We start from the raw sequence: 27,157 nt of genomic DNA, 5'->3' as shown, positions 1-27,157 counted from the left end.
AATATCGAAGACGAAAATTTGGTTAAAGTTAGCTTCAGTGTGATGATAATTCTTAAGGCCCAATTTCGGATCGGTTATAAAAGGACTTAATTAGGGTCGAAAACCGGTTGTCGCAGAAATGGCGCAAAGATGTACGTATGTTGTATTATTTGAAAATATTAGGGTTTTAATAGGAACAGAGAATTAAAGAAAATGATAATTCAATGTTTATTCGATTTCTTGATTTTTTAATGGATCTAAGATAGATTTGAAATTTATATCCTCCCTCGTAAATATTATTTAATGAATATCGAAGGCAAAAATTTGATTAAAGATAAATTAGCTTCAGTGTGATAATAATTCTTAAGCAATGTATAGAGTCAGGCTTTTATTAACACAGCTTTGAATTAAAATATTAAAGATTAGGTTTGAAATAAATTCGAGAAAAATTCGTGGATCATTGAGATATATATTTTTCGTAGCGATTAAAAAATGATCATGCATAATACAAAAATATAATTGCATTTTTATTCCAATCAATATCTGGATATACATATATATATATATATCTCCAGATTTTTAAGTGAAACAGAAAATTGCAAGTAAACGCGTAAAATGCAAAGCTGAAAATAGTTCTAGGAGGAGTTGTTAATTACAACAACTAAACTTGTAAAAGCATTAGCCACAGCGCAGCGTAGTGTATCCCGTTTTGAATTTCGACATTTAAAATTTCAAGTATTATTCCGTTCCGTCAATTATGTATATAATGAAATTACACGAAATTTTTACCCGAAATGAAAAAATTCGGACAACTTTCAACAAGCGTCAGAATGAGGGATCGACCAACCTTGAGCTTCAATCTCCATCGTCGAGAGCTTCGGAACGAACAGAGCGACACGCACGAAGTCCGAGAGAAAGCGATGCATGCTTCTTCCGGCATCTCCGAAACTCACGGTGCAGCCGCGATGCGTTCTGAAAACGGGAAACACGCATCGATCGCCTCTCGCAACAACTCCCCGGTCCAGGATCGGCTATGATATCAAGCTACGTTAGAGATAAGAGAGACACACCACCATCGTCAGGGCCGTCATCGTCTTCACTACCGCCCCCGGTGGCCAGAATATGCCGGCCGGGATCAATATCGCAACATCGTGGGTGTGACGGCTCGGTGGTGGGTTCCATCTTCACCGACCCTCGGCGCCTCTGATTGGTCGGCGTTCCCGCATTTCAGTTTCCCTCGCCGCGTAGCGAATGTCACGCTCGGGGTTCCCCACACTATATGCAGAACGGGATCCCCAGTGCGATGGGCGGGCTCGGCGTTATGCGGGGCCCCCGGTGGATGGAAGTGGGGCGAGAAGCCGAGCCGGTCGACGAGGTAGTCGCACGAACGACCGAGGGATCATAAATCATGACCAGTCGGCCGCACGGTGCGCATCGCGACAAACAGGGTGAAAACTGGAAAGGCACCGCGATCTCGTTGGCGGCCCTCGACGTCGCCAACCCCGGAGCCGGGTTTACCGCGACGACGGATTACGGCGAGTAGTTTAGTGCGTTTTTTTTTAAAAAAAAAAAGAGTGCTCCGATATACAGTTTTTCTCCGGTGGTCCCACGGTTCTCCAATCATCGTCGACTCCATGACTACGTAGTTCGAGGTGAAAAGGTCGTCGCTGACGCGATCGGTCGTCGACCTTGGGAGGACGATCAGTTTGGTATCCGTTGGAACAATCGGTGGTTCTGTGTATAAACTCGGTTCATCATCATCATCATCATCATGTGTAGCAACGAGAGCCCGCCGCCAGCGAAGGAATCCTTGGCCGTCGGTCTGGGTAATCATATGGCCAACTTTATCCCTAGTCTCGAGCACTATCGGCTTCACCTGTACCACTATCACGCGATGGCGGAACGACTGCGACTGGTGGGTTTCAACTCGCAACATCCCGGTGTGGCGACTGCACACCCGGCGTCAGGCACGTCAGCGGCCCATCTGGGTTTGGGTCCGGGTTTTCCGGCGCCCATGCCGCTGTATCCAGCCGCAGCGGCCGGCTATCCCGGTCGACTGGCCCTGTCCATGGCGCTGTTGCATCCGCATCATCAGCGAATACCCGAAGAACCAAAACCCCAGCACAGTTACATCGGCCTGATCGCGATGGCGATCCTGTCGTCCCCGGAGAAGAAACTCGTGCTCTCCGATATCTATCAGCACATCCTCGAGCATTATCCCTACTTCCGCACTCGCGGACCCGGCTGGCGCAACTCGATCCGGCACAATCTCTCGCTCAACGACTGCTTCGTCAAGTCCGGCAGAAGCGCCAACGGCAAGGGTCACTATTGGGCTATACACCCGGCGAATTTGGAAGACTTTCGACGTGGCGATTTCCGCCGACGCAAGGCTCAGCGCAAAGTGCGCCGGCACATGGGTCTGGCAGTGGACGAGGAACCAGATAGTCCCAGTCCACCACCTTTGCCAGCTACTCCACCACCCCCAACAGCCCTTGGTCCCACAACGGTGGCCTCGCAACAGATATCCGCGATATGGCCGCATCATCATCACCATCCGCAGCAACAGCAGCAGCATCAGCAACAGCAGAACTCCTTTCAGACCCAGTCCCTTCGACAGTCGTCCTTTCAGCCGAGGAAGCGGCAGTTCGACGTGGCGTCTCTGCTGGCGCCGGACGATCAGCACCAGATCGAGGCCGACGTTCTCAAATCGATCAAGTCGCGCAAGTTCAGTTGCAGCGAGGACGAGCTGCAGGAGGCCGATCAGGACGACGAGGACGTCGACGTCGACGTGGTGGCCGACGCGAACGCCTTGGTACCGTTGCCCGGAACGTCGCCCTCGACCAGCCCGGATGTGCCCAAGGTCGCGTCGCCGACCGCTCATTGGAACAGTCAGAGTGTACAGAGCGGCGGCGGCCAGCAGCAGCAGCAGCAGCAGCAACAACTGCACCTTCACAATCATCTGCACGTCAGCAGAAACTACTACATCCCGGCTAACTCGACCGGCGGCTCCAGCGTCTAATGGCGAGAGCTTGGAAGAAGCCGGGCGATCCGCGCGGCAGGTAGCTGCTCGTGTTTCAAGTGCATCCACGATATTCTGAGTCTTCTATATACTTTCCACGTGGTTTCGAGAGCTCTGAATGTATGCGTATCCCACTCTCCCATTATTCTCCTCGGCAAATTTATCTAGGCGAGATTCCTCGAGATACACTTATTCGGTTTTCGAACGAAGGAGCTTCTTCTCTAAACTTCGGTCAAAAAATGTCACTAATAACGAGGATGTTTTCATTACTTTGAAGTGCAAAATTTAATTGTAAAGGGATATAATATTAAAGGATTGCTTCATAATTGAAATTACCTTGTTCAAATAAAAAAATGAAGAATAGAACTTAATTAAGTGATGGTTTTCCTTGACATTAATTTGATTAAAGAATATGTCATCACAAAAAATGCGACAAGTGGGATACACTGCAAAAGTTTGAAAATGATACCTACAGGCTCAAAAGACGCGTAATTAAACTCTAGAGAGGACGGTTGAAGCTTGAACAAATTTTAACAGTCTTATAATTGTCCAGCATAAATAACGTGCATTTAGCTCATTGTAAAAAAAGCAATATATAATTGAATTAGTATACTATTTAAACAATAAATCATATATTATGTATATATTTTTATTTTAAATTATTTATTTATAAATATATATTTTTTATGTTAAATATTGTATTAAATATTATATATTATTATATAAATTTGTAACATATATTATTATACATATATCGATTCAAACAGTCAAGTATAAATGTGTTCAGTCCAAGTATCATTTTTAATGCTAGTCGTATATTCAGACATCGCGAAACGACAATTCTAAGAATAGGAGAGTAGAAATAATCGATCAAAACTAGCGTAATATTTCGTTTATTAAAATCACTACGTTTCGACCATGTGGTTGTGGTCCTTTTCAAGTGAACAACAATATATAATTATTAACATACGCAATTCAATATATGACAAAAATTGAAACAATAAACTAAAATCACTTACAATATATATCGTTAAATTTTTATATTACTGTCGATAATTATTAGACTATAAATATATAAAAGTCAAATACGAGAAATAGTCAACGTGTCACGCCGAAGGATCGTCAAGTTTTAATATATTTTTAATAAGCATTCTATTCTGTATCCCTCTGTGAATTTATGTTATTATTTTGTTTTTTCATTAAAATGTTTTTCATTAAAAAACAAAATTATAACATAAATTCACAAAGGAATGCTTAAACGACACGTACAACAAAATTATAAAGGTCGTGTAAATCTGCTTATTAAAAATATATTAAAACTTGACCCTTCGGCGTGACTATTTCTCGTACTTTCAATCGTTTGACTTTTATATATTTATAGTCTAATAATTATCGACAGTAATATGAAGATTTAATTTAATGATATATATTGTAAGTAATTTTAGTTTATTGTTTCAATTTTTGTCATATATTGAATTGCGTATGTTAATAATTATATATTGTTGTTAGTGTTCACTTGAAAAGGACCACATGGTCGAAACGTAGTGATTTTAATAAACGAAATATACGCTAGTTTTGATCGATTATTTTTACTCTCCTATTCTAATAATTAGTGACAAGGATTAATAATTTGAGAATTATTAATTCTAAGAATGTTTGAAAGATATTCTTATGACATTGTTATTATTTTTTACACACGCGTAAAAAAATGTGCGTAGATGATTTGCGAAACGAATAAGATGGACAATTTGCGAGTAAAAATTGTGAAATTACAACACGCGAAAAGTGAATCAATCTATTGCCGATTATGTTTCTAATAACATCACAGCAAGATTGCATTCTCGCGTGGTGCTCGCGCTTTTTTACGTCGCTCTGTATGATAAAACATAGTTCCGATTTGTCGTTTTATTGGAAATTTAACGAAAAAAACGAGAAAAAGTTAAGAGAAAATTGTCGTCCACAAGATTTTCACAACGATCGAAAAATTTACCTTACAAGGGAACCTCGCGAATCCGAAAATTCTGATTTTGATGAAACTTTACAAATATGTACGAGGAATAAAAAATGAATTTAGAAATTTTTAATATTGCGATCCAAAAATAATTCTATGGAACAAAACTACTTTTATATATATATGTGTGTGTGTGTATGCAGAACAGTTTTTCTTGACATATCTCGAAAGAGAGTATTTAAAAATCAAAAAATGTTTTATACAAAAGTTTTATGGTAAAAACATTTCTATTCATATAAATACATTAATAGCATTTTTAGAAAATAATCAAGAAATTTTTTTAATCTTTGAAAAAAATTATACTTCCAAAATTTAATTAATGTTATCAAATGAAAACATTCTTACCATGATACTTTTGTATAAAAAATATTTTTGATATTTCAAATGCTTTTCGATATATCGAGAAAAACAAAAACCTACATATAAAAGATGGTTTTAATTGTTAGAATTGTCTTTGAACCGCAAGTAAAAAATTTCTAAATTCATTTATCTCTCCTATATGTATGTAAAGTTTGATCAAAATCTGAATTTTTCGGGTTTCCTTGTCAGACGTTCATATTTGGCATTCGAATTAAAATATCAAGACAGTACAAATGTTTGACAACTGTCGTAGAAACGTTTAAGAAACGTTGTAAAAATGTCTAAAAAAAGTTGCTAATATTGTTGTAAATATTGTTTGATTTTTATTTATATTATATTAAGTTTTTTATTCTTTAGACTCGATTTTTCAAATGTCTTTCATATAATTATTTTTCCAATTAATGAGCGGGTTTTCTCAGATAAATGACTAGCTTCCTGTCGACGGGCAATCTTTCTCACCTAAGCATGAAGAATAATTCGAGTTCGACGATTCGAATATGAACTTCGATTACGCATGGAAAACTTATACTTGTATCATATAGATAGATGTTTAAGAGAAGATTATATATAGACTGGAATTTGACGATAGGATCTCAGCGTGGAATTTATGACGCGAGTACACTGAAAAAAAAATTTGTTAAATTGACAAATATTTAGTTCAATACTGTCAAATAAATCATTTATTTGAAACAAATATTTATTTGTTTCGAAAAGGATTTTCTTATATCAAATAAATATTATTAGTTTCTAAATAAATGATTTATTTGACAGTATTGAAATAAATACTTATAAGAATTAACTAAATTTTTTTCGGTGTACCATAATCCTATATAAATGTATTTATTTCAAAAGTATAAAATGTAGATAAATGCGCGTATCTTTCTAATATATAAATAAAATTAAGCTTATTTGATATAAGATATTTATTTATAGTATGCTATATATTTGCGTTGTAATATACACAGTTATTTGTTTATGAAAATTTCAAAACAGATATATATATAAAAGGAGGATTGAAAAAAAAAATCCAAACACTGTCTTGCGAAATTCAATGGACTATACTTTTGAAATAAAAGGCTCGCATTGAACGCTGAGATCTAAATCGCCAAATTTAAGATTTTTTGTAAATACGAAGACCGGAAACGACGGCGCGGTAGGAAGCTGATGTGCGTGGGGCATTACGTCAGACTGATTAACGATGGCGCGATCTCCGCTTGTTCAAAGTGTAATATAAAAGTCGATTTAAGAGATTTAACACATATGTATAAGCGCATCCTCCCCATTGCATAATCTACGTTGGTAGAGACGGTAATAACGAAGATATATTCTGTACAAACCCGAATATTTCCCTACCCAAATTCATCCCCCTGTATGTATGTATGTACATGTATCGATGTATACGTACCTGCGTATATAATTCACACACGTCCGAAACGCGATCGGAAATCGAGAAGTATCGTTTCGACCGGATGAAAAGCAACACGCAAGACCATTTTTTTAACAGTTACCTCGTAAGCATACGCCGGCAGCCTGTCACTGTCTCGATGCAACTTGAACTTTAATAAAGTTTCTGTTCCCATGAATACATGCTGCGGTCTCTGTTAATTACAAACCTGTCTCTCTCCTGAACGAAGAACAAAAATAATCATCGCGTAACGTACATTTTTATCGAGATAAGGATCATCGCATTATTATGTAAATAATAGGTATATCTCTCTTTTTTTTTCTTCCCTTGCTTGTTAATTATATCGCGCGAGCTTAAATTAATTGGCTTAATCGCATTACTCCAAGATCGTATGTAGATACGTTCGTGCTTTTTAAATGTCACATTTTTAATGCGGGCCTTAGACTCGTAATATTTAAAAGCCTGCTTTTCTGTGCGGATTTTGCGAGTCTTATATAATTTTTTTATAATAAAATATTTCTTATTTTTATTTATATATATATATATATATACGTTCTTTCTTTTACACATATGCACACATGTAGTCTTATATATTTTCGTCATTTGCATGCGCCTGTTTTCTTATTCCCGGAAAGGCCTTCTGTTCGGTTTGCTCAAGCTTTGCCAATGATTATTACCCGATATTGACGATCTTTTTTTCTGCAGTCTCTGGTATTTGTGCGTTAGCTAAGAAAAATGATGTCCGAGTTGACAGAAACATTCCGCGCGCGCCGTTAGGCGACGCATGGAGAGTGTCTAAGAAATCTATTTGTCATGATAACAAAACGAAGAGAGAAAGAGAAGCAGAGAAAAAGACTTGGCCATTAGTTAATGTACACAAACCACAAGATGAACGTTTGTTGCACGCGAGATGACTAGTCGCGAAAAAAAAAGATTTGTGCAGATGAGTGCATTCTTCGCATCTATTACCGATTGCGAGCGTTATTATTAAATTGAGAGAGAAGGAGAGACACCTATAAGCAGAAAAGAAATTAATTGATCGGGGATAATTGAGGAGATAGAATAAAAAAAATGAAAAAGCATGTAAGACGCGTGTAATATCACTAATTGAGAGAAGCTTTATCGGCGTTGACACATTAATACGTAACCGCATCTTATGTGTATTGCATAACAGTAACAATGTATTATTCTCTTATGTAAGATTTACATTTGGTTAAATACCTTCTGCGATATTGCGGCAAACTTCTTAACCAATATTCGCGCGTTACGAAAAAAAGCGTGGAATATTTTCTTGGGAAAGTGCATTTCAAAATCGAAAACTTTCTATTTCGTTGCAAAAATATTTCTATCAATCAAAGTGCAGCGATCGAAACGGTGACGATAAAATGATTACACGCCATCAGAGTTTTCAGCTGATTGACAAGCGGCGACACGAATTTACCGATGGCCTTTCGTGTTTTCTGTAAAATTATTGCAACTCGTTAAAGTATGCTTTCGATCGATGATCGGTTCAACGTTTAAATACGTATATCGTGTTGTCGATCGCTTGCTCGAATACACGAGGATATTAAGATTGCTATGCAAAACATTAGCATACAAGCAAAGTTGACAAGCGAACAGCAATATTTCAAATACAGTTCCTCCTGATGACGTTACGTTTAACTAATATCCAAGCTAACAATCTGCTGCAATATACGCAAACGACATGCTCGTATAATAAAGTGAGGAATAACCTCGATCTAAAAAAAAAAAAAAAAAAAATACGCAATTTAGAGCACATTACAACGATACATATTAACATCGATAAAATTTCAAAGCTTTTATTTTATTCAACATAACTTTATATTTAATCTGTATTTTTCCTTTTTTTAACGTATATCTTATATAAAATATAATATTTAAGCAGATACACTTTACAAAAGACAAATTAAAGAAGATATTATATCCTCTCTAATAAATAATATATTTGATATATTTTATTATCATGTTATTTTCTTGTAAATATTGATAGACTTTCTCTTCTTAAAAGTCGTGTCATTTTCACTTTTCCAAAATTTTAACGAGAATACCGGCGACGTACACTGACATTAGTCTTAAACTCTTAAAAATATCTTAAAAATCTATTATAATATCTGAAAGACATCCCGTGTTGAGAGAAATCCTAATATGTTTTTTTACAACGTCTTATATCCCGACGTTTACCATTGTGTTGTCTGGATTGTTCATTTATTTTCTTAGGTGGGAAAGCATTCTTCTCTAATAAGCGTACATTACAATACGATTTTTCTGCTCAAAGAATAAATCTAAACAAAAATTACAATCCCTTGCAAATTATTTACTTATTTGAAACTTTTCTAGAAACGACCGCGAATCATGATTAACAAATATTGTGTACTTATTAGAAAATGTTTTTATAGAAAGATGTGCACATCCTAATGAGAGATGTTATTATATTATCGTTAAATCTATGCTTTGCAAATACATATAATCTTTGTGATTATAAAAAAAACTAAGGTAATTATAATTTTTCGCGAATATAAAAATTGCGCACAAATTCTCGTATACGCTAAAAAAAATTTCCTCGAATTCAAATAAATATTTATTTCAATACTGCCTAATAATGATGACAAAAATATTTATTTGATGTAAAAAAATTCTTTTCAAAATAGATAAATATATATTTAGTTTCAAGTAAATGGTTGATTAGACAGTATTGAAATAAATATTTATTAATTGCATAATTTTTCCAGTGTACTTATATAAATCAAAGAGTTCGGTTGAAAAATAGTTGGAAAATTATTTACCCAGATTAATAATCATTGAAAGATTAAAATTTTGTTTGCGTATGATATCGAAATAATATATATATATATATATATCTAATTTCCTCCATCAAAAGTCGACTTCCATTTATTGGATGACGCGCTTAACGCGCAAAATTGTTAATAACACATCGAATTGGTTAAGCACATCCGATATTGTGAATAATGTTGGGATTTGGCTGCGCAATCCTGTCGTGTATTTATCGACGAGCATTTCGTAGTGTCCCATTGTCTCTCGATTCATCAAATGAAGCCTCGCAGGCGATCGCTAAGCGAGCAACTATAAATCCTCGGTGGGAAACGCGCCCGTCGACGATGACGACGACGAGAAACCTGACAAAGGGGAACGAAAGCAATTTGTTAAATATTGCTTGCGGCAAAGTAAACGGCACAAACACCGGAGCCATAGCAATGCCCGATTTAAGGAGTCTATCTGTCGGCGAGAGCTATTCTGTGCGTTAACATATATTATTATTAGTTCGCTCCTGTAGATCGAGCATTGAGAAAATAATTATTAAAAAATATATGCAAATTGAAATGAATTCTATTCTAATTTTCTTATATCTGGAAAACAATTTTTCATTTTTATTGAATATTCTTTAATAATTTTTTCAGTGTACTTATATGAATCAAAGAGTTCAGTTAAAAAATTGTTGGACAATTATTTATCAAGATTAATAATCATTGAGAAATTAAAATTTTGTTTGCGCGATATCGAAATAATAATATCTAATTTCCTCTGTCAAAAGACAAGTTCCATTTATTGGATGATGCGCTTAACGCGCGAAATTGTTATTTGATATAAGATTGACTTTACATTTAAACAAACAGGTAGAGACTTTTAAAATGAAAATTTATATTGTCTGTGTATAAGAACTATATTTTTATTTGTCGATCGGAGTTTTCACATTCAAGTCTTTACGTGCCCGAGATCGACGTGATCAGCTTTCCCACAGTAAAGCGAGGGTGTTGGGAAAACAGTCGGCGTTTGCCTGCTCACGACGTAGATCTGCAGTCTATGCAAACTCCATTTATGGTTTGTTATTTCAAACTATGGCATAAGAATGGTCAGGCTAAATATCAGAGTTTTGGAATATTTCACAAACATTGAAAACATCAAGGGAGCGGAAGTTGCGAAGATATATCCAAGTAGCAAACGGGGGATATATCTAGAAATATCTTGTATTGGATTGCCTAATCACATATATAATCTATATATAATCATAGATACACAATATGAGATAGTAGTATTGATAAACATCTCTATTTATATTAAATACAAACTTCATTATCGATAAATAAATATTGTATTGCATTGTTACATTAGTACTCATATACATGTAACAGTATCTTTAAATATATATTCTTTTTTAATGAATTTAACATAACATATAATAAGAATATATTATATCTATATTTTTTTACTACACTCTTTTTATTATATCAATACGATTACTGAGTTTTTATTTTCCCCAAAAATAATGTCATTGATCGAAAAATCGCAGAGAATATTTGATCGAAAGTAGCGATAACGTATACACACAATGTGCAAAATTCAGCTTCCCAAGTATTGAAAACAGGAAGCGATCCGCCACCTTCGCGCTATTTTCACGTCGCTCATAGGAATAATCCGAGATCTTTTTGGCGATACGATAGATTTCTCGGTTAGAGGCAACGGGCCTTCACGACATTATAGCGAACCCATAGGATGGGTCCGGCATTGTGCCGGACGTATTTAGAGCAGATTGCCGGATCGGACACGGCGGAGCCGGCATGTTTGCGACTGCGTTGCAACACGCCGTGCATACATAAACCGGGTTGTGCAACGTGTGCGTGCGTGTGTATGTACGTGAATTTCGCATAAGTCACAGCGAGGCGAAGTGACACGTACACCGGATGCGCGCCTCCTCCATAGTGGCGTAACCCATGGTAGCTAGATAGCTGCATAGAACGCAGGGAGAGACATAATGGCGGAGAGAGGATCGACCGGTGATCTCGTTAACCCTCATGGTTGTTGCGCCAAATGGATTTGCGGCTGCGCGGATTAGGACGCGTGTTCCTTTTAGCGAGATCGTCATTTCGTATAATATAATATGAGATCTTTGGAAGTCTACTTCAATCTCGAGAGCACAGAATATGTACCAATAAATTCGATTGTAATTAAAATATGTATCAAGGAGCCCAGCAGACTCTGGATGAAAAAAATTCCCCGATTCTTTCAGATTTTCCCCAAGACCAGAAATTCATTTTTTCCCTGATTTTTTAGAATTATTTTTTTTCGAATATATAATTTGTATATATCTATATGATAAATCAGTTATAAATGTTTTAACGTGCTGGGAGTCATCAAGCAAAGTTTATATTTATTTAACGTGTCGAGAGCACAGAATATGTACCAATAAATTCGATTGTAATTAAAATATGTATCAGGGAGCCCAGCAAACTCTCGATGAAAAAAATTCCCCGACTCTTTCAGATTTTCCCCAAGACCAGAAATTCATTTTTTCCCTGATTTTTTAGGATTATTTTTTTTCGAATATATAATTTGCATATATCTATATGATAAATCAGTTATAAATGTTTTAACGTGCTGGGAGTCATCAAGCAAAGTTTATATTTATTTAATAAAAAATTTCAAATTATTGAGACAAATGTAGAATAATGTGAAAAAATTCAGATAAATAGTAAAATTCCCTGACAATGCCCGGTTTTCCAGATTTCCCTGGACACCCTGATGTGTATAAATATAAAAAAAATTAATTTATAATTTAGTATATACGTATCTATCTATAAAAAATGCTGTTGTGTGAAAGATTTTCTTTGAAATGTTTTAATGTAGTATATTATAATAAAATATATTATAATAAGAATATATTATAATAACATTTTTTAAAAATTATATTATATGATTTGATAGAAAGAACATATATATATATATATTATAAAAATAAATCGGCAAATTCAATGAAAATTGAATTTCCTTAATGAAAAAAATGTAAGCAGATTTTTATAATATTAAATGCAGATATAGATTATAAGCAGCATTATTGCAGATGTATAAAAAAGTAGCAAGAATATATAAGAAATATCGTGTGACTTTTATCCGAATGCTTGACAACGTTGCTCACACTGCTGAATGCAAATCTGCTGTACCGTAACTTTCTTCTGATATGTTAATAGTAGAAATTGATGAAAGTTAGATACACGATTGAATCAATAAATAGAAAGGAAATTATTCTGCAAAGAAACAAACGTACCGTAATTGGTTACGATGGATTTATCGCAAAAAATGCGTTTAATACCTGAATAATTTCTAATTATAATGACGTCTTATACAAACTAGAAAAGAAAAGGAAAGACACAATAAATATATTAATATATAAAAATATAAAAATTAATACATTAATAGTAATATGTGATAAGAGCTATAGTTCTCATAATTCTCGTAACTTTTAGTAAAATATCGGGTAATAATGATGCAATAATAACACAAATGCAACGTCACGAGAGAGAGAACAGCAACAATAAAATTGAGTTTATTTTAGCACTAAGGATCTCAAAAGGGGTCGTCTGAAGAAAGCCCGGAACATTTTCCATGGGATCTATACCGAACGCGAATTACCTCTCGACGGAGAATATCTCTCTCGACGTGCCACATTTTCACGAAGGCCGAGGGTAGCACTTTCGGTTATAGGTGCGATCATTGCGCAAATATCTCGTGTATGGGACTTCCGACAACGTCGGGGATTCCGCGATGACGGGAGCCTCGGTCAACACTTTTGTGTGCGGCACTGCAGGTAAAATATTAGCTGCACAGTCCCTCTTTCTCTCTCTCCCTCGTTCTCAAGTGGATTTTCGGCCACGGGACGCGCGTCGAATGGAATCACCCTCCGTCGCGTCGGTTCGATGATGAAGGTCCCGTGGGAGACCGAGATGGTCTCTCCGGTAAGGATGTGCCCTCTTTACACGAACGATTCAGGTGCAACGATTTCTAATGCCTAATAATCCATTTACGATGTCTATTGTCGTGGCGAAATATTTTTGCTGTTGTATTTTTAGGATTACTCTTCACGGTTATAAAATCTAGACACCTCTAGTCACGTCGGGAATTCTAATCCCCTTGCACGAAATTGGATCTCCAGGATAAACCTTATATCCGCTTTTTTTTACTTTTATATATATATATATATTTCCGCACGAGAACTTCCGTTCGTTTTCATCACACTTCAATCAACACTTATAATAATTGTGATAGAATTTTAAACTGTGCGAGAAATATAATTGAACATTTAATTCTATATTCTCACTGATTATTTTCACAATTCAAGTCTTCATATTTGAGTGATAAATATAAATCAAGATGTTAAATTAAAAAAAATAAATAAATAAAAATCACTCTTGGAGTAAACATTTATAACTCCTCTCACACATTATTACTATAATTATTATTATCCAACTATTATTCCTAATGCAACCGCGTAACGTCGTTATTTTCGCGTTTAATCTTTGACAAGTCGACAAATACAATTGCAGAGAAGACTTCTTTGGGAAAAAACTGCGGAGCCATTCTCGATGCGCAGCCAAGCATTCAGCTCAAGCGCATATAGCGGCCAAACATTAAGTCACAATATTGTTAATTGAACGCACTCGCTTGTGTCACGCGTGCTCGCTCTCTCGCAACACTCGCAATTCGTTGCGCGCAATTATTTTTCCTCGAGAGTGAGTTTCGTTGATGCTCGAGCACCTCCGGACAATCGAGATTCCTGACGAGAAAATCAGGGAATGTCCCGCGGCGCGTGCAGCTGTGCCGGGTGGGTCCTTCTTTAAATTTCTATTCGTCGCGCGAGACGTGCAAATATATATACGTCGTCAAACGCCGTCGCAATTCAACAATGGCATCACGAAAACACGTCGTCGTCGTAGGCGAGACCTAACGACTGTTGCGAAACCACTTTATTAACCCCCTGAACGGTGGTGTATAAAGTGCACCGTTGCTCGCTGTCACTTTATACGATCTTGCGATATTTTATATATTATCGTTGTTTATATGCATGATATTTCAAAATATATATCTATTGAGAAATTGTTTTGTATATACAGATATTCAGATTGGCAGACAAATTGTGAGAAAGAATTTCAATGAATTAAATTTTTCAATGTAATAAATTGTTTGTCTTTGATCAATTTTCAAGCAATTTTTATATCAATACGATATTTTGTTTCAAACTCAATTTTCAGGATATTTTTAAGAATTTTAGGAATTATTTATTTTCAACATAATATTTGTAATTTTTGCTTGATCAAAATATTAATTTTTCGACATTTTCTTTTCCATTATAAAGTTGGAAAGATAATGATAGAGAAAGGTAAATCAGATTGTTGTGCAGAGCGCAAAGTGACTTGAATTTTATCAAGAATTTTAATAACTTTTTCCTTGATTTATATTATTTTTTCAAGAGAAAAAATTAATGTTAAGAGGCTGCGTAAAAAAATCAAATTCTTACATTGGGCTCGAATAAAATTCGAGAACAATATGTCGCGCTGAATATTTTAGCTTATGCATATCGATATACATCAAGGCATATTCTCTCAAGGATACTGTTTTTTCTGTGTTGAAAAATTGTTTTGTATATACAGATATTCATTGACAGACAAATTATGAGAAATTATAAATTAAAGAATTTCAATGAATTAAATTTTTCAATGTAATCAATTGTTTGTCTTTGATCAATTTTCAAGCAATTTTTATATCAATACGATATTTTGTTTCAAACTCAATTTTCAGGAAACTTTTAGGAATTTTAGGAATTGTTTATATATTTTCAACATAATATTTGTAATTTTTGCTTGATCAAAATATTAATTTTTCGACATTTTCTTTTCCATTATAAAGATAATGATAGAGCGCAAAGTGACTTGAATTTTCTCAAGAATTCGAATAACTTCCTCCTCGATTTATATTATTTTTTCAAGTAGAATTACTAGAAGAGAAAAAATTAATGTTAAGAGGCTGCGTAAAAAAAAAATCAAATTCTTACATTGGGCTCGAATAAAATTCGAGAAAAATATATTGCTTGGCATTACGCAATATTACAAACAATATGTCGCGCTGAATATTTCAGCTTATATGCATATCGATATACATTCGAGCGCGGTTTTCCGCGGTGGAATATCGCCGATCGATACGAGATAACCCGTCAGTCAGCGAACGAAAAGTAACGCCCGCGTATATAAACATCGCGCAAATTTATCGCGCCGATATTTTCATAATCCATCATTACGCCGCGGCTGACCATAATTTTATGATAATGGGGCCGCATTAAATTTTCCCTGTGCAGAATCGGCTTGTCGCAACGGTGTGCGTTACTTTACGAAGCGCCTGTTCCACATTTCGTTCCAACATAACGTGTTCGCGCGTATTTTCGTAACAGTTATCTCTTATTCTCCAAGCGGGGAAAAAAGTGTATTCTTAGAGTCATAACACGATTGAAAAAAACGTCGCCGACTTCACCGTATATAGATATGACAGATTCGGGACGAGCCTCGATGATTTTGCAAAATTATTTATTCCTGCGAATGCTTATCAAATTTTTCTTGCGGGCAGAAAATGACAGGAGAGCCCGGCAATGGCCCGATTTTTCGATATCGTCGCTTATCACGGCCCTGACACGAATAAATAAACCAGGGTCTATATGGTACCGCGAGCTTGGTCACGATATATCGCACGACTAATGAGTATAACATATACAGAGTGTAACATGCAGGATGCATCGAGCGAACTTTTCTTTCGTCAATACATTGTTCGGCGATTTTAGAGTCCACTTTCTTTTTTTGAAAATTTAAACGACGTTTTATTACTTATCGTTGACAATCTCTGACATTGAAAAAAAATAATCATTAACAAATCCTATGAGATAAAAAATCTAGAATTTCTCGTAACTCGATGTTCTTCCAAATATTTCATAATCCTTGAATTCTTAGTTATAATCAGTCGAAATCTAAAGCAAATAACTTCTGGATTGATCTCTGTACCGCAGTTTTCATCGAGTTGATGAATTTATAGAAAATCTACAGACACCCCGTATAGATACACACGGTCGGAATGTATCGTGGCAACTCGAAATTTGGGGATTATCCTGTTACGTCGCGTGCATTAGCGTGGAGCCGATAATGGCCGTAGCAAAAGCCCACCCTCGCGAATTTGTAAAACCTTCCATGCATCCGCACGCGCCGCGATGAAAATTTCCACATATGTATATGTGTGTGTGTGTGTGTAGATAAGTACGCACGCGCGCGTATTACAAATTACACGACCATTGATTGACTCCGACCGATAGACACGCGGTGCGATTCGCCGTTTTCCAGCTGCAAATAAATAACGATCTCCATCTCTATCTCTCTGCCGGCTTGCATTTGTAACGCGACTCGTTTGCTGCTCTCGTACCATATACACGAGATGACATTTGCCAGAAAATAGCGGAACGCCTACCGAAAACGCGCACCGCGTGTTCCATAATGCGGATGTCACCGGAAAATATTTGACAACAGTTCGTACGCGTGCGGAGTGGCCGGCTCGAATCGAATCCGAAATCATCGAAAATACCGCCGATGACAAATTCGTTATTTTCGTAAAGCCTGTTTTATTCGCGTATTTTCGATTCGAATAATTTATATCGATTTATAGAGAATGAAAAAGCGTATATATAAATCAAGGAGGAAAATTATCGAGAGAACTCAAGTTGATTGAACTTTTCTATCTAAGATTTTTGTCCAATTTTATTGTGGAAAAGAAAATGTCAAAAAATTTATATTTTAATAAAGCAGCAAATATTATTATGTTGGAAATAAGATGTTTCATACATCAATCCTAGAATAATGTTTTGTTAGAATAAATCTAAACTACTTTAAAAAAATAAGATAATTCAAGGAGGAAATTATTAAAATTTTTTAGGGAACTCTCAAGTCATTTTATACTCTGCGTAACAATTTGATTTAACTTCTTTATCATGATTTTTTTTTCATTTTTATAATGGAAAAAATACGTCAAAAAATTGATACTTTAATAAGGCAGAGATTATAAATATTATTATGTTAGAAATTAAGATGTTTCACATAAATCTCTTGGAATAATGTTTTGTTACACAAAATATCGAATCATCGACATTCGAAGTGCAGACTTATTCTGTTAGAATAAATCTAAACTACTTTAAAAAATAATATAGGTATATCAAGCCGAAAGTTATTAATTATTGAGAAAACTCAAAATTACTTTATGCTCTGCGCAACAAGCCAACTTTTCCATTATGATTTTTTTTCAATTTTCTAAGGAGAAAAAAAATGTCAAAAAATTAATATTTTAATAAAACAGAAATTACAAATTATGTTGGAAATAAGATATTTCACATAAATCCTGAATTTGAGAGATCTTGAAAGAACTCAGCCACTTTATGCTCTGCGCAACAATCTAACTTCTCCATTATGATTTTTCAATTTTACAAGAAGAAAGAAAGTATGTCAAAAAATTAAAAATCTTAACAGAGTGTCCAGCAGACTCAATGAAAAAAATTCCCTGACTCTTTCAGATTTTCCAAGACCAGAAATTAATTTTTTCCCTGACTCTTTAGTATTCTTTTTTCCAAATATATAATTTGCATAAGTTAGAACAAAAATTTTAATCAATTATACAATTTGCATTATGTATTTATTATATCAAATTTTTTAGTTTTATCTCTATTATTAAACACATTGAAATAAAATAATACGACAATGAAAATATAAATTAGTGTACTGGGAGTCAAGGAAAAGTTTATATTTGTTTAATAAAAGATTTCAAATTATTGAAACAAATGTAGAATAATGTAAAAAAATCTAGATATAAATAGTCAAATTTCCTGACTCTTTTTTCCCTGACAATGCCCGGTCTTCCCTGACCGCTAAACACCCTGTCGAATAAAACAGAAATGACAAAAATATTATGTTGAAAATAAGATGTTTCAAATAAATCCCGGGGATAAATATTTTGCTAGGGAGACAAGATATCGATATATTCGAACGGCAGATTTATCGTCGGATAAATCCACAGCATCCCGATCGAGCACCACGCCACGAAGTATATATACTCGCGGGCTGCTCGAGGGCACTCGTTCGGGTACGGGCACTTGAGGGTGAAACCGTGCGCGTGATCGAATGCGGTCGCGTCTCTGCACCCTCGACGACACGCTGCGGCTCGCGCTGGAGAACACTCCGGAGCAGCGACGAGGTCGGCGGCGGTGGCGACGGGCTCGAATACAAATCGGAAACAAATTCAAAGTCGAGTGGCCGCGGTGCGCGTAATGACATTCGGCCGTGCGTGAAGCATCGCCGTCGGATTCAAAGTGTCTCTCTCTCCCGGAGGGTCCGTCTCGAGAGGGCGAGTCTCGGCAGACCTATATGTGCAGACTGAATGTCGAATTTCCGCAAACACCCTAGTGTATTAAGACGTTTACGTGCCCGAACGAGCCGCATTTGGACTTTCCAAATCACCGGATCGTATATTGTATATGATGAATAGCCCCGGAGAATTTCATTTAATCTGCTATATTTTGGTGAAAAGTCGAAATATATATAATTGATGAGAACGGCAACAGTATATTAGAAATTATGAATAAATATCTTTATTCAATAATAATTAATTATAATTCTGCATAATTTTTATATTAAAATATACACGGAGAGAATCTTCTCTTAGAATTTATCCCGAAAATCATGGGACACTATGGTATTGGAAGAATTTTATAAGAGTTTCTCTGTAGTCCTTAATATTTACCATAATAAGTAGTAAAATTAATCGAACATATATTTTATATCTTATTGCGATAGATATTAATATTTTTATTGTGGAAAAATATTAATCAGAGAAACTTTTTCAAAAATTTTCCAATACCATATATTGTCTCACGATTTTCAGGGTAAATCCTACAAGAAAATTCTCTCGGCGTATAAAAGCAAAAACATATCTAAAATATCTTGTAAAATGATATATTATATCTGAAATATATTGAAAATGAATCCGAATGAGCCGAATATAATTATAATTATATTTCTGCATAATTTTTATATTAAAATATACACGGAGAGAATTTTCTCTTAGAATTTACCCCGAAAATCATGGGACAATATGGTATTGGAAGAATTTTATAAGAGTTTCTCTGTAGTCCTTAATATTTACCATAATAAGTAGTAAAATTAATCGAACATATATTTTATATCTTATTGCGATAGATATTAATATTGTTATTGTGGAAAAATATTAATCAGAGAAACTTTTTCAAAAATTTTCCAATACCATATATTGTCTCACGATTTTCAGGGTAAATTCTATACGAGAAAATTTTCTCGGTGTATAAAAGCAAAAACATATCTAAAATATCTTGTAAAATAATATATTATATCTGAAATATATTGAAAATAAATCCGAATGAGCCGAATATAATTATAATTATATTTCTGCATAATTTTTATATTAAAATATACACGGAGAGAATTTTCTCTTAGAATTTACCCCGAAAATCATGGGACAATATGGTATTGGAAGAATTTTATAAGAATTTCTCTGTAGTCCTTAATATTTATCATAATAAGTAGTAAAATTAATCGAACATATATTTTATATCTTATTGCGATAGATATTAATATTTTTATTGTGGAAAAATATTAATCAGAGAAATTTTTTCAAAAATTTTCCAATACCATATATTGTCTCACGATTTTCAGGGTAAATTCTATACAAGAAAATTCTCTCGGTGTATAAAAGCAAAAACATATCTAAAATATCTTGTAAAATGATATATTATATCTGAAATCTATTGAAAATGAATGAGCCGAAAAATGTCCCGCTCGAGCGGCTACTCTCTTAAAACAGGTTTCTCGGAAGTAATTAAAAAGAATTTGTGACGCGTACGGATGCGTAAGGATGCTGCTGTAACCATGGCGGATTGTCGCGGTCTCCTTTTCTCCTTCTCTCTCTCTCGTTCTCGTCGAAACGTTTCGAAAAACGAGCAAAAGGGGGGCAACGAACGCTACTTATACAATATGTACGCCGCGGCCTCTGTATACGCCTCTACCTGGCCGATGTTTGCCGTGCGGCTCCCGGTAGCCGCGCGATCGAGGTGTCTTCGACGGTATTTCTTTACACACGCAACCGCGCACACGCTCTCCTCCTACCGGCGTGTACTTTTCCACGCGCGAGCGCCCGGTTAACCGCGTGCCCGGCTAATGGACGCGCACTCGAGACCACTTTGGTCGCGGCAAACATCGACGACGTTTCTGAAAACCCATCCGCGCGACCATCCGTCCGCTCGTCCGTCCTGTTACCTTGCACCGAAAACGTTTTACGCTCCCCGAGAGACACGAGAGCAATCCGGGAGATACTGCGCGCAGCTGTTGCGAGATGAGCATTTGTAGAGTAGATGCGCCAATAAAGCACTCGCCAAAGAATACTTTTCCCCGGCGAATTTTTACGATTTTGTACCGAGATTGTTTTGTATGTGAGACGTCTCTTTCTTCATTAAGTTCGATTATAAGAAATGTTTTCTTATTATTACTCGTTAATAATTAAATCCAACATTGTAATATCAAATGTATAATATTATTGGTAATATAAAGTAATTAACAGAATAATAATAATAATAATAATAATAATAATATTGTAATAAAATGAATGATGAAATAATGGAATAATAAGGAAATACAAAGGAGATATCAACAGTATGGTAAATGTATAATATTATTGGTAATATAAAGTAATTAACAGAATAATAATAATAATAATAATAATAATATTGTAATAAAATGAATGATGAAATAATGGAATAATAAGGAAATACAAAGGAGATATCAACAGTATGGTAAACTTAATAATTAAATCCAACATTGTAATATAAAATGTATAACATTATTAGTAATTAGTAATATAAATTAATTAACAGAATAATAATAACAATAATAATAATAATATTGTAATAAATGAATGATGAAATAATGGAATAATAAGGAAATACGAAGGAGATATCAAGAGTATGGTATTTAAAGTTAATAAGATGAATCGTAAAACTTAATAATTAAATCCAACATTGTAATATAAAATGTATAATATTATTAGTAATTAGTAATATAAATTAATTAACAGAATAATAATAATAATAATAATAATAATATTGTAATAAAATGAATGGATGAAATAATGGAATAATAAGGAGATATCAAGAGTATGGTATTTAAAGTTAATAAGATGAATCGTAAAACTTAATAATTAAATCCAACATTGTAATATAAAATGTATAATATTAGTAATTAGTAATATAAATTAATTAACAGAATAATATAATAATAATAATATTGTAATAAAATGAATGATGAAATAATGGAATACTAAGGAAATACGAAGGAGATATCAAGAGTATGGTATTTAAAGTTAATAAGATGAATCGTAAAACTTAATAATTAAATCCAACATTGTAATATAAAATGTATAATATTATTAGTAATTAGTAATATAAATTAATTAACAGAATAATAATAATAATAATAATAATAATATTGTAATAAAATGAATGGATGAAATAATGGAATAATAAGAAGATATCAAGAGTATGGTATTTAAAGTTAATAAGATGAATCGTAAAACTTTAATCGCACAAAAAGCCAACCATTCTTCATCGGCTAGAGGTTACGACGAGATTAGTAATGGGAACTCGAGGGGTATGTTACAGTTGTTGCCAGACTATACGACGATATTCGATCGTTCGATTCGAAATCGAGGTGCCGGCCGTATGTTCCCCCGGGAAGATGATCGCCGAGTTCCCGGTGAAATTTTACCCTCCGCGCACCCTCGGGGGTAACCCACCCTGCAGCAATAAGCGTTTAGCCTGCTAATACGTGCATTACGTCGCAATTCATTTTGCTCGTCCTTCCGTCCGATCATTCTTTCGCCATACAAAGTCTCCATTGTATTTCTCGCGATCTTATAAAAAATGTGTAAGTTTTTTTTGTGTCTTTATCAAAAATTAAATAATTTTTTATATACCTTTTACATAGTAATATTAATTACAATTTGTAAGAATTTTTTCGGAAGAACTTGAGTTATATATACATACACAGAAAAAAAGGAATCCTTGATTCAAGTATATTTTTATTCTCGAACGCTATTTGATTGATTTAAGCATAGAATGCTCTTTGTAATCACAAATTTTCATTTGCCTCAATAATAAATAAGTTTGTGTAAAATATATTTTATCCTTAAGATATATTCTTGTTTGAAAAATCGCATATGGTAAAAACAAACTTAGTCACATTTGAACTAAAAATTATTATATATATTTGACATATAGTGACTTGTCACTTGTCCTTGCAATATTTATAAGTAAATTTCAGCTTCAACCAAGAATATTTTGCACTTTGTTTTAAGGATAAATTATCCTTTATCCAAAATTATTTATATTTGGCGCTATTATAAGAATAAAATATATTTGAATCAAGGCATATTTGCATTCTCTCAAGGATACTATTTTCCCTGTGTATAAAAATAATTATTGAGTTTAATTGAGATTAATAAGTAGCAATTTTTTATATTACGCGACAAATACATATCGTCGTTTCATCTCTTATTTTTAAATTAGTCCTTTATCCAAAATTATTTATATTTGGCGCTATTATAAGGATAAAATATACTCGAATCAAGGCATATTTGCATTCTCTCAAGGATACTGTTTTTTCTATGTATAAAAATAATTATTGAGTTTAATTGAGATTAATAAGTGGCAATTTTTTATATTACGCGACAAATACATATCGTCGTTTCATCTCTTATTTTTAAATTATCCTTTATCCAAAATTATTTATATTTAGCGCTATTATAAGGATAAAATATATTTGAATCAAGGCATATTTGCATTCTCTCAAGGATACTGTTTTTCCTGTGTATAAAAATAATTATTGAGTTTAATTGAGATTAACAAGTGGCAATTTTTTATATTACGCGACAAATACATATCGTCGTTTCATCTCTTATTTTTAAATTATCCTTTATCCAAAATTATTTATATTTAGCGCTATTATAAGAATAAAATATACTTGAATCAAGGCATATTTGCATTCTCTCAAGGATACTGTTTTTTCTGTGTATAAAAATAATTATTGAGTTTAATTGAGATTAATAAGTGGCAATTTTTTATATTACGCGACAAATACATATCCGTCGTTTCATCTCTTATTTTTAAATTATCCTTTATCCAAAATTATTTATATTTAGCGCTATTATAAGAATAAAATATACTCGAATCAAGGCATATTTGCATTCTCTCAAGCATACTGTTTTTTCTGTGTATAAAAATAATTATTGAGTTTAATTGAGATTAACAAGTGGCAATTTTTTATATTACGCGACAAATATATATCGTCGTTTCATTTCTTATTTTTTGTCCTCTTTCAAAAAGTGAAAGATAATTAGCAGCATGTTTGAACGTTTCTGCCGATTTTGTCAACGTCATGTCGGGCCGCACCTGCCGCAGATGCAACGCGCGTTTTCTGAATGGCGACACACTAGCCTCGTTGTCATTTTTCTCTCGCGCGCGTTGACGATAATTAATACAAACGTACTCGCGCATCGATTGTGTACCAGCTTGCATCGAGTCCTACCCGTCCGAGACGAGAAAAATCTAATGACTTTATTGAACGTCACCGGGCCTGTAATTACCCGCAGGCTGGTACGCGAAAGGAAACGGCAACCCTCTGGCGATTAGCAGCCCCTCGGTGATTACCAAGTTAGCTTAAATAGGGTATAGTGTTTAGGGAGAGTCTACGTGGACCCAATGCTAATCAACGCCGGTACTTACGTATGAGCGCAAACAACAATGCACGCGGAGTGGTTTCTCGAGGAAAACTCTTGCGAAAAATAAGACGTAATGATAAATACATTATGATAATTCTAAGTTTATGATAATTCTACTTTTAACTATTTTTAAAATATATAGTTCCTCGAAAAATAGCAATAATATTAGTGGAAAAAACTAAAGAGAGGATATCAATATTTAATAATTGAAATTAAAATATATAAGTCTAGGATTTTTAAATTTTCCAATCAAATCAGAGTCTAATGAACATATATATGTATAATTCATTTAAAATGATCATGCATACAAACTAAGGAAAAATCAGATGCGTTCAGTATACTACATCATTTGGAAAAACACTGGTAAACTCTTGTCCAATTGTATATAAAATTAAACTTGTAATTAAAATTTCAGGGTGTCCAGCAGACTCGATAAAAAAAATTCCTTGATTTTTTCAGATTTTCCAAGACCAGAAATTAATATTTTTTCCCTGACTTTTGGTATTATTTTTTCCAAATATATAACTTGCATAAGTTGAAACAAAAATTTAAATCAATTATACAATCTGCATTATGTATGATAATCGAAACAAACAAATAATCACACCTCTTTTTATTTATATTATATCAAATACCTGATTTTCTAAAAAATTGCTTCAAAAAATAGGTGATCCTGTCCATTCAATGATATTAGAGGCATTTAAAACAGGGTGTCCATTAGATTCAATGAAAAAAATTCGCTGACTTTTTCGGATTTTCCAAGACCAGAAATTAATATTTTTTCCCTGACTTTTTAGTATTATTTTTTCTAAATATATAACTTGCATAAGTTGAAACAAAAATTTAAATCAATTATACAATTTGCATTATGTACGATAATCGAAACAAACATGTCACTATAAACTATTTAAATAATCACCTTTTTTATTTATATTATATCAAATTTTTTAGTTTTGTCTCTATCAAACACATTGAAATAAAATAACACAACGATGAAAATATAAATTAACAAACACGCTGTAAATGAATCAATTTTTAACAATACAGAAAATTAGCGTGCTGGGAATTAAGGAAAAGTTTATGTTTATTTAATAAAAAATTTCAAATCATTGAGACAAATGTAGAATAATATGAAAAAATCCAGTTAAGTAGCAAAATTTCCTGACTTTCCCCTGACAATTCCAGATTTATAAAATTCCCTGACAATACTCGGTTTTCCAAATTTTCCTGAGCGCTAAACACCCTGTTTCACTTATTTTTAAAATATATAGTTTCTTGAAAAATGGCAATAATATTATTTAAGGAGGAATGTCGATATTTAATATTAATATAAAATGATTAGTAATTGAAATTAAAATATATAAGTCAAGAATTAAAAAATTTCCAATCAAATCAGAGTCTAATAAACATGTATATATATATAATTCATTTAAAATAATCATACATGCAATCTAAAAAAAAAAAATCAGATGCGGTCGCGGTATACTACATCATTTGAAAAAAAACACTGGTAAAATCTTGTCCAATTATATAACCAATCAAACAAGTTCAATAAGTGAAATAAAACTAGCAAACAATTTTCAAGTTACTTAATCACATTTTCCTAATTCTCCAGTCATCGAAATCCGAGCGTCGGTTATCAAACAATTTATCAACGCGAGAAAAAGGCACAGAGAAGAGTAGAGATCGGAGCATGGTCGTCTTGATATCCGTTCAGAAATTCCGTTCACGTGCAAGATGGCGGCCGTAGTTCACCCCCGACATCTCCCGTTTCACTCTCTCGTCAACGCCCGCAACCACCCTCTCGCTTTTCGTCTCGCCCTTGCCCTTTAACTGCCGCGCCGCCGCCGACGGCGACGACGTCGGTTTAGGCGACCCAACAGTTTGACGACATGCCCATTACGTCGCTCGTTGCAACCCCGCCACGTTTAAGCGCGACGATGTCGCCGACGATGGTGCGCCCTCGCGAAGTGGCGAGCGCACGTGAGGGCGCGAGAGACCCCTGTCATTCCGCGCGTTTCCCTCCTTCTTCCCGAGCAGGGTGGAAACGACGGTGGAGCTCTATTTGCCCGTCTTTGTAAAATAAACGCTCGCGGATACGCCCCTGAATACTAATTTCGCAACCGCAGCCTCTCTCCATCTCTGGACCATCCTATGCGCTGCTCTCTTCTCTTCTCGGCCGATTACCGAGACCGCGAATGCTCGCCTCGATTTTCACGTAACTTCTATATCCGCAGGTGCGTTCTTCTCGATACGCGAGAGAAAGAGGGTATTACTCGAGAGTAAGTATGATGCTGTTTTATAAGATGATTCGATTTCTTATATTGTTTCTCTCGATTTTTCTACGAGTTATTTCCATTTTTTTAATTCTTATTTGGGGAAGTAAAATATATTGACATATTATTTTTTAACGCAGGTTTTATATATTGCAGAAATATAAGGCGATAAAAAAGTTTGAATGTGAAATATTTTTATTATCTGTCACGTTTCTATTCCACAATATTCAAAAAAAAATAAAAAATACAAGATAAAGAGTAATAGTTTACTTTTATAAGTAAAATAATTGAAAAATAATTTTATAATAAGATAAATATATATAATGTAATACCTCATCTGATTTTTCCTTAGTTTGTAAGTATGATTATTTTGTATAAATTGTACATATTATGAGACTTTGAAAAAGTTAAAACACGAT

At 34.3% G+C, this 27,157-nt stretch overlaps 1 protein-coding gene across 1 annotated transcript; it reads left to right on the top strand.

Annotated features, from left to right (window-relative positions):
• The first annotated feature begins 1,320 nt into the window (after positions 1 to 1,320).
• fd102C (forkhead domain 102C) lies at positions 1,321 to 6,057 on the top strand. The gene has a single exon (XM_029299887.2). The coding sequence runs from the start codon at positions 1,751 to 1,753 to the stop codon at positions 2,996 to 2,998; it is 1,248 nt and encodes a 415-aa protein (XP_029155720.1). The 5' UTR covers positions 1,321 to 1,750; the 3' UTR covers positions 2,999 to 6,057.
• Positions 6,058 to 27,157: the final 21,100 nt, after the last annotated feature.

The sequence above is a fragment of the Nylanderia fulva genome, unplaced genomic scaffold (assembly GCF_048542155.1).
Source record: "Nylanderia fulva isolate GAGA-0341 unplaced genomic scaffold, ASM4854215v1 Scaffold37, whole genome shotgun sequence".
NCBI classification, from domain to species: Eukaryota; Metazoa; Arthropoda; class Insecta; order Hymenoptera; family Formicidae; genus Nylanderia; species Nylanderia fulva.
This window is presented reverse-complemented; position numbering and strand designations above follow the sequence as displayed.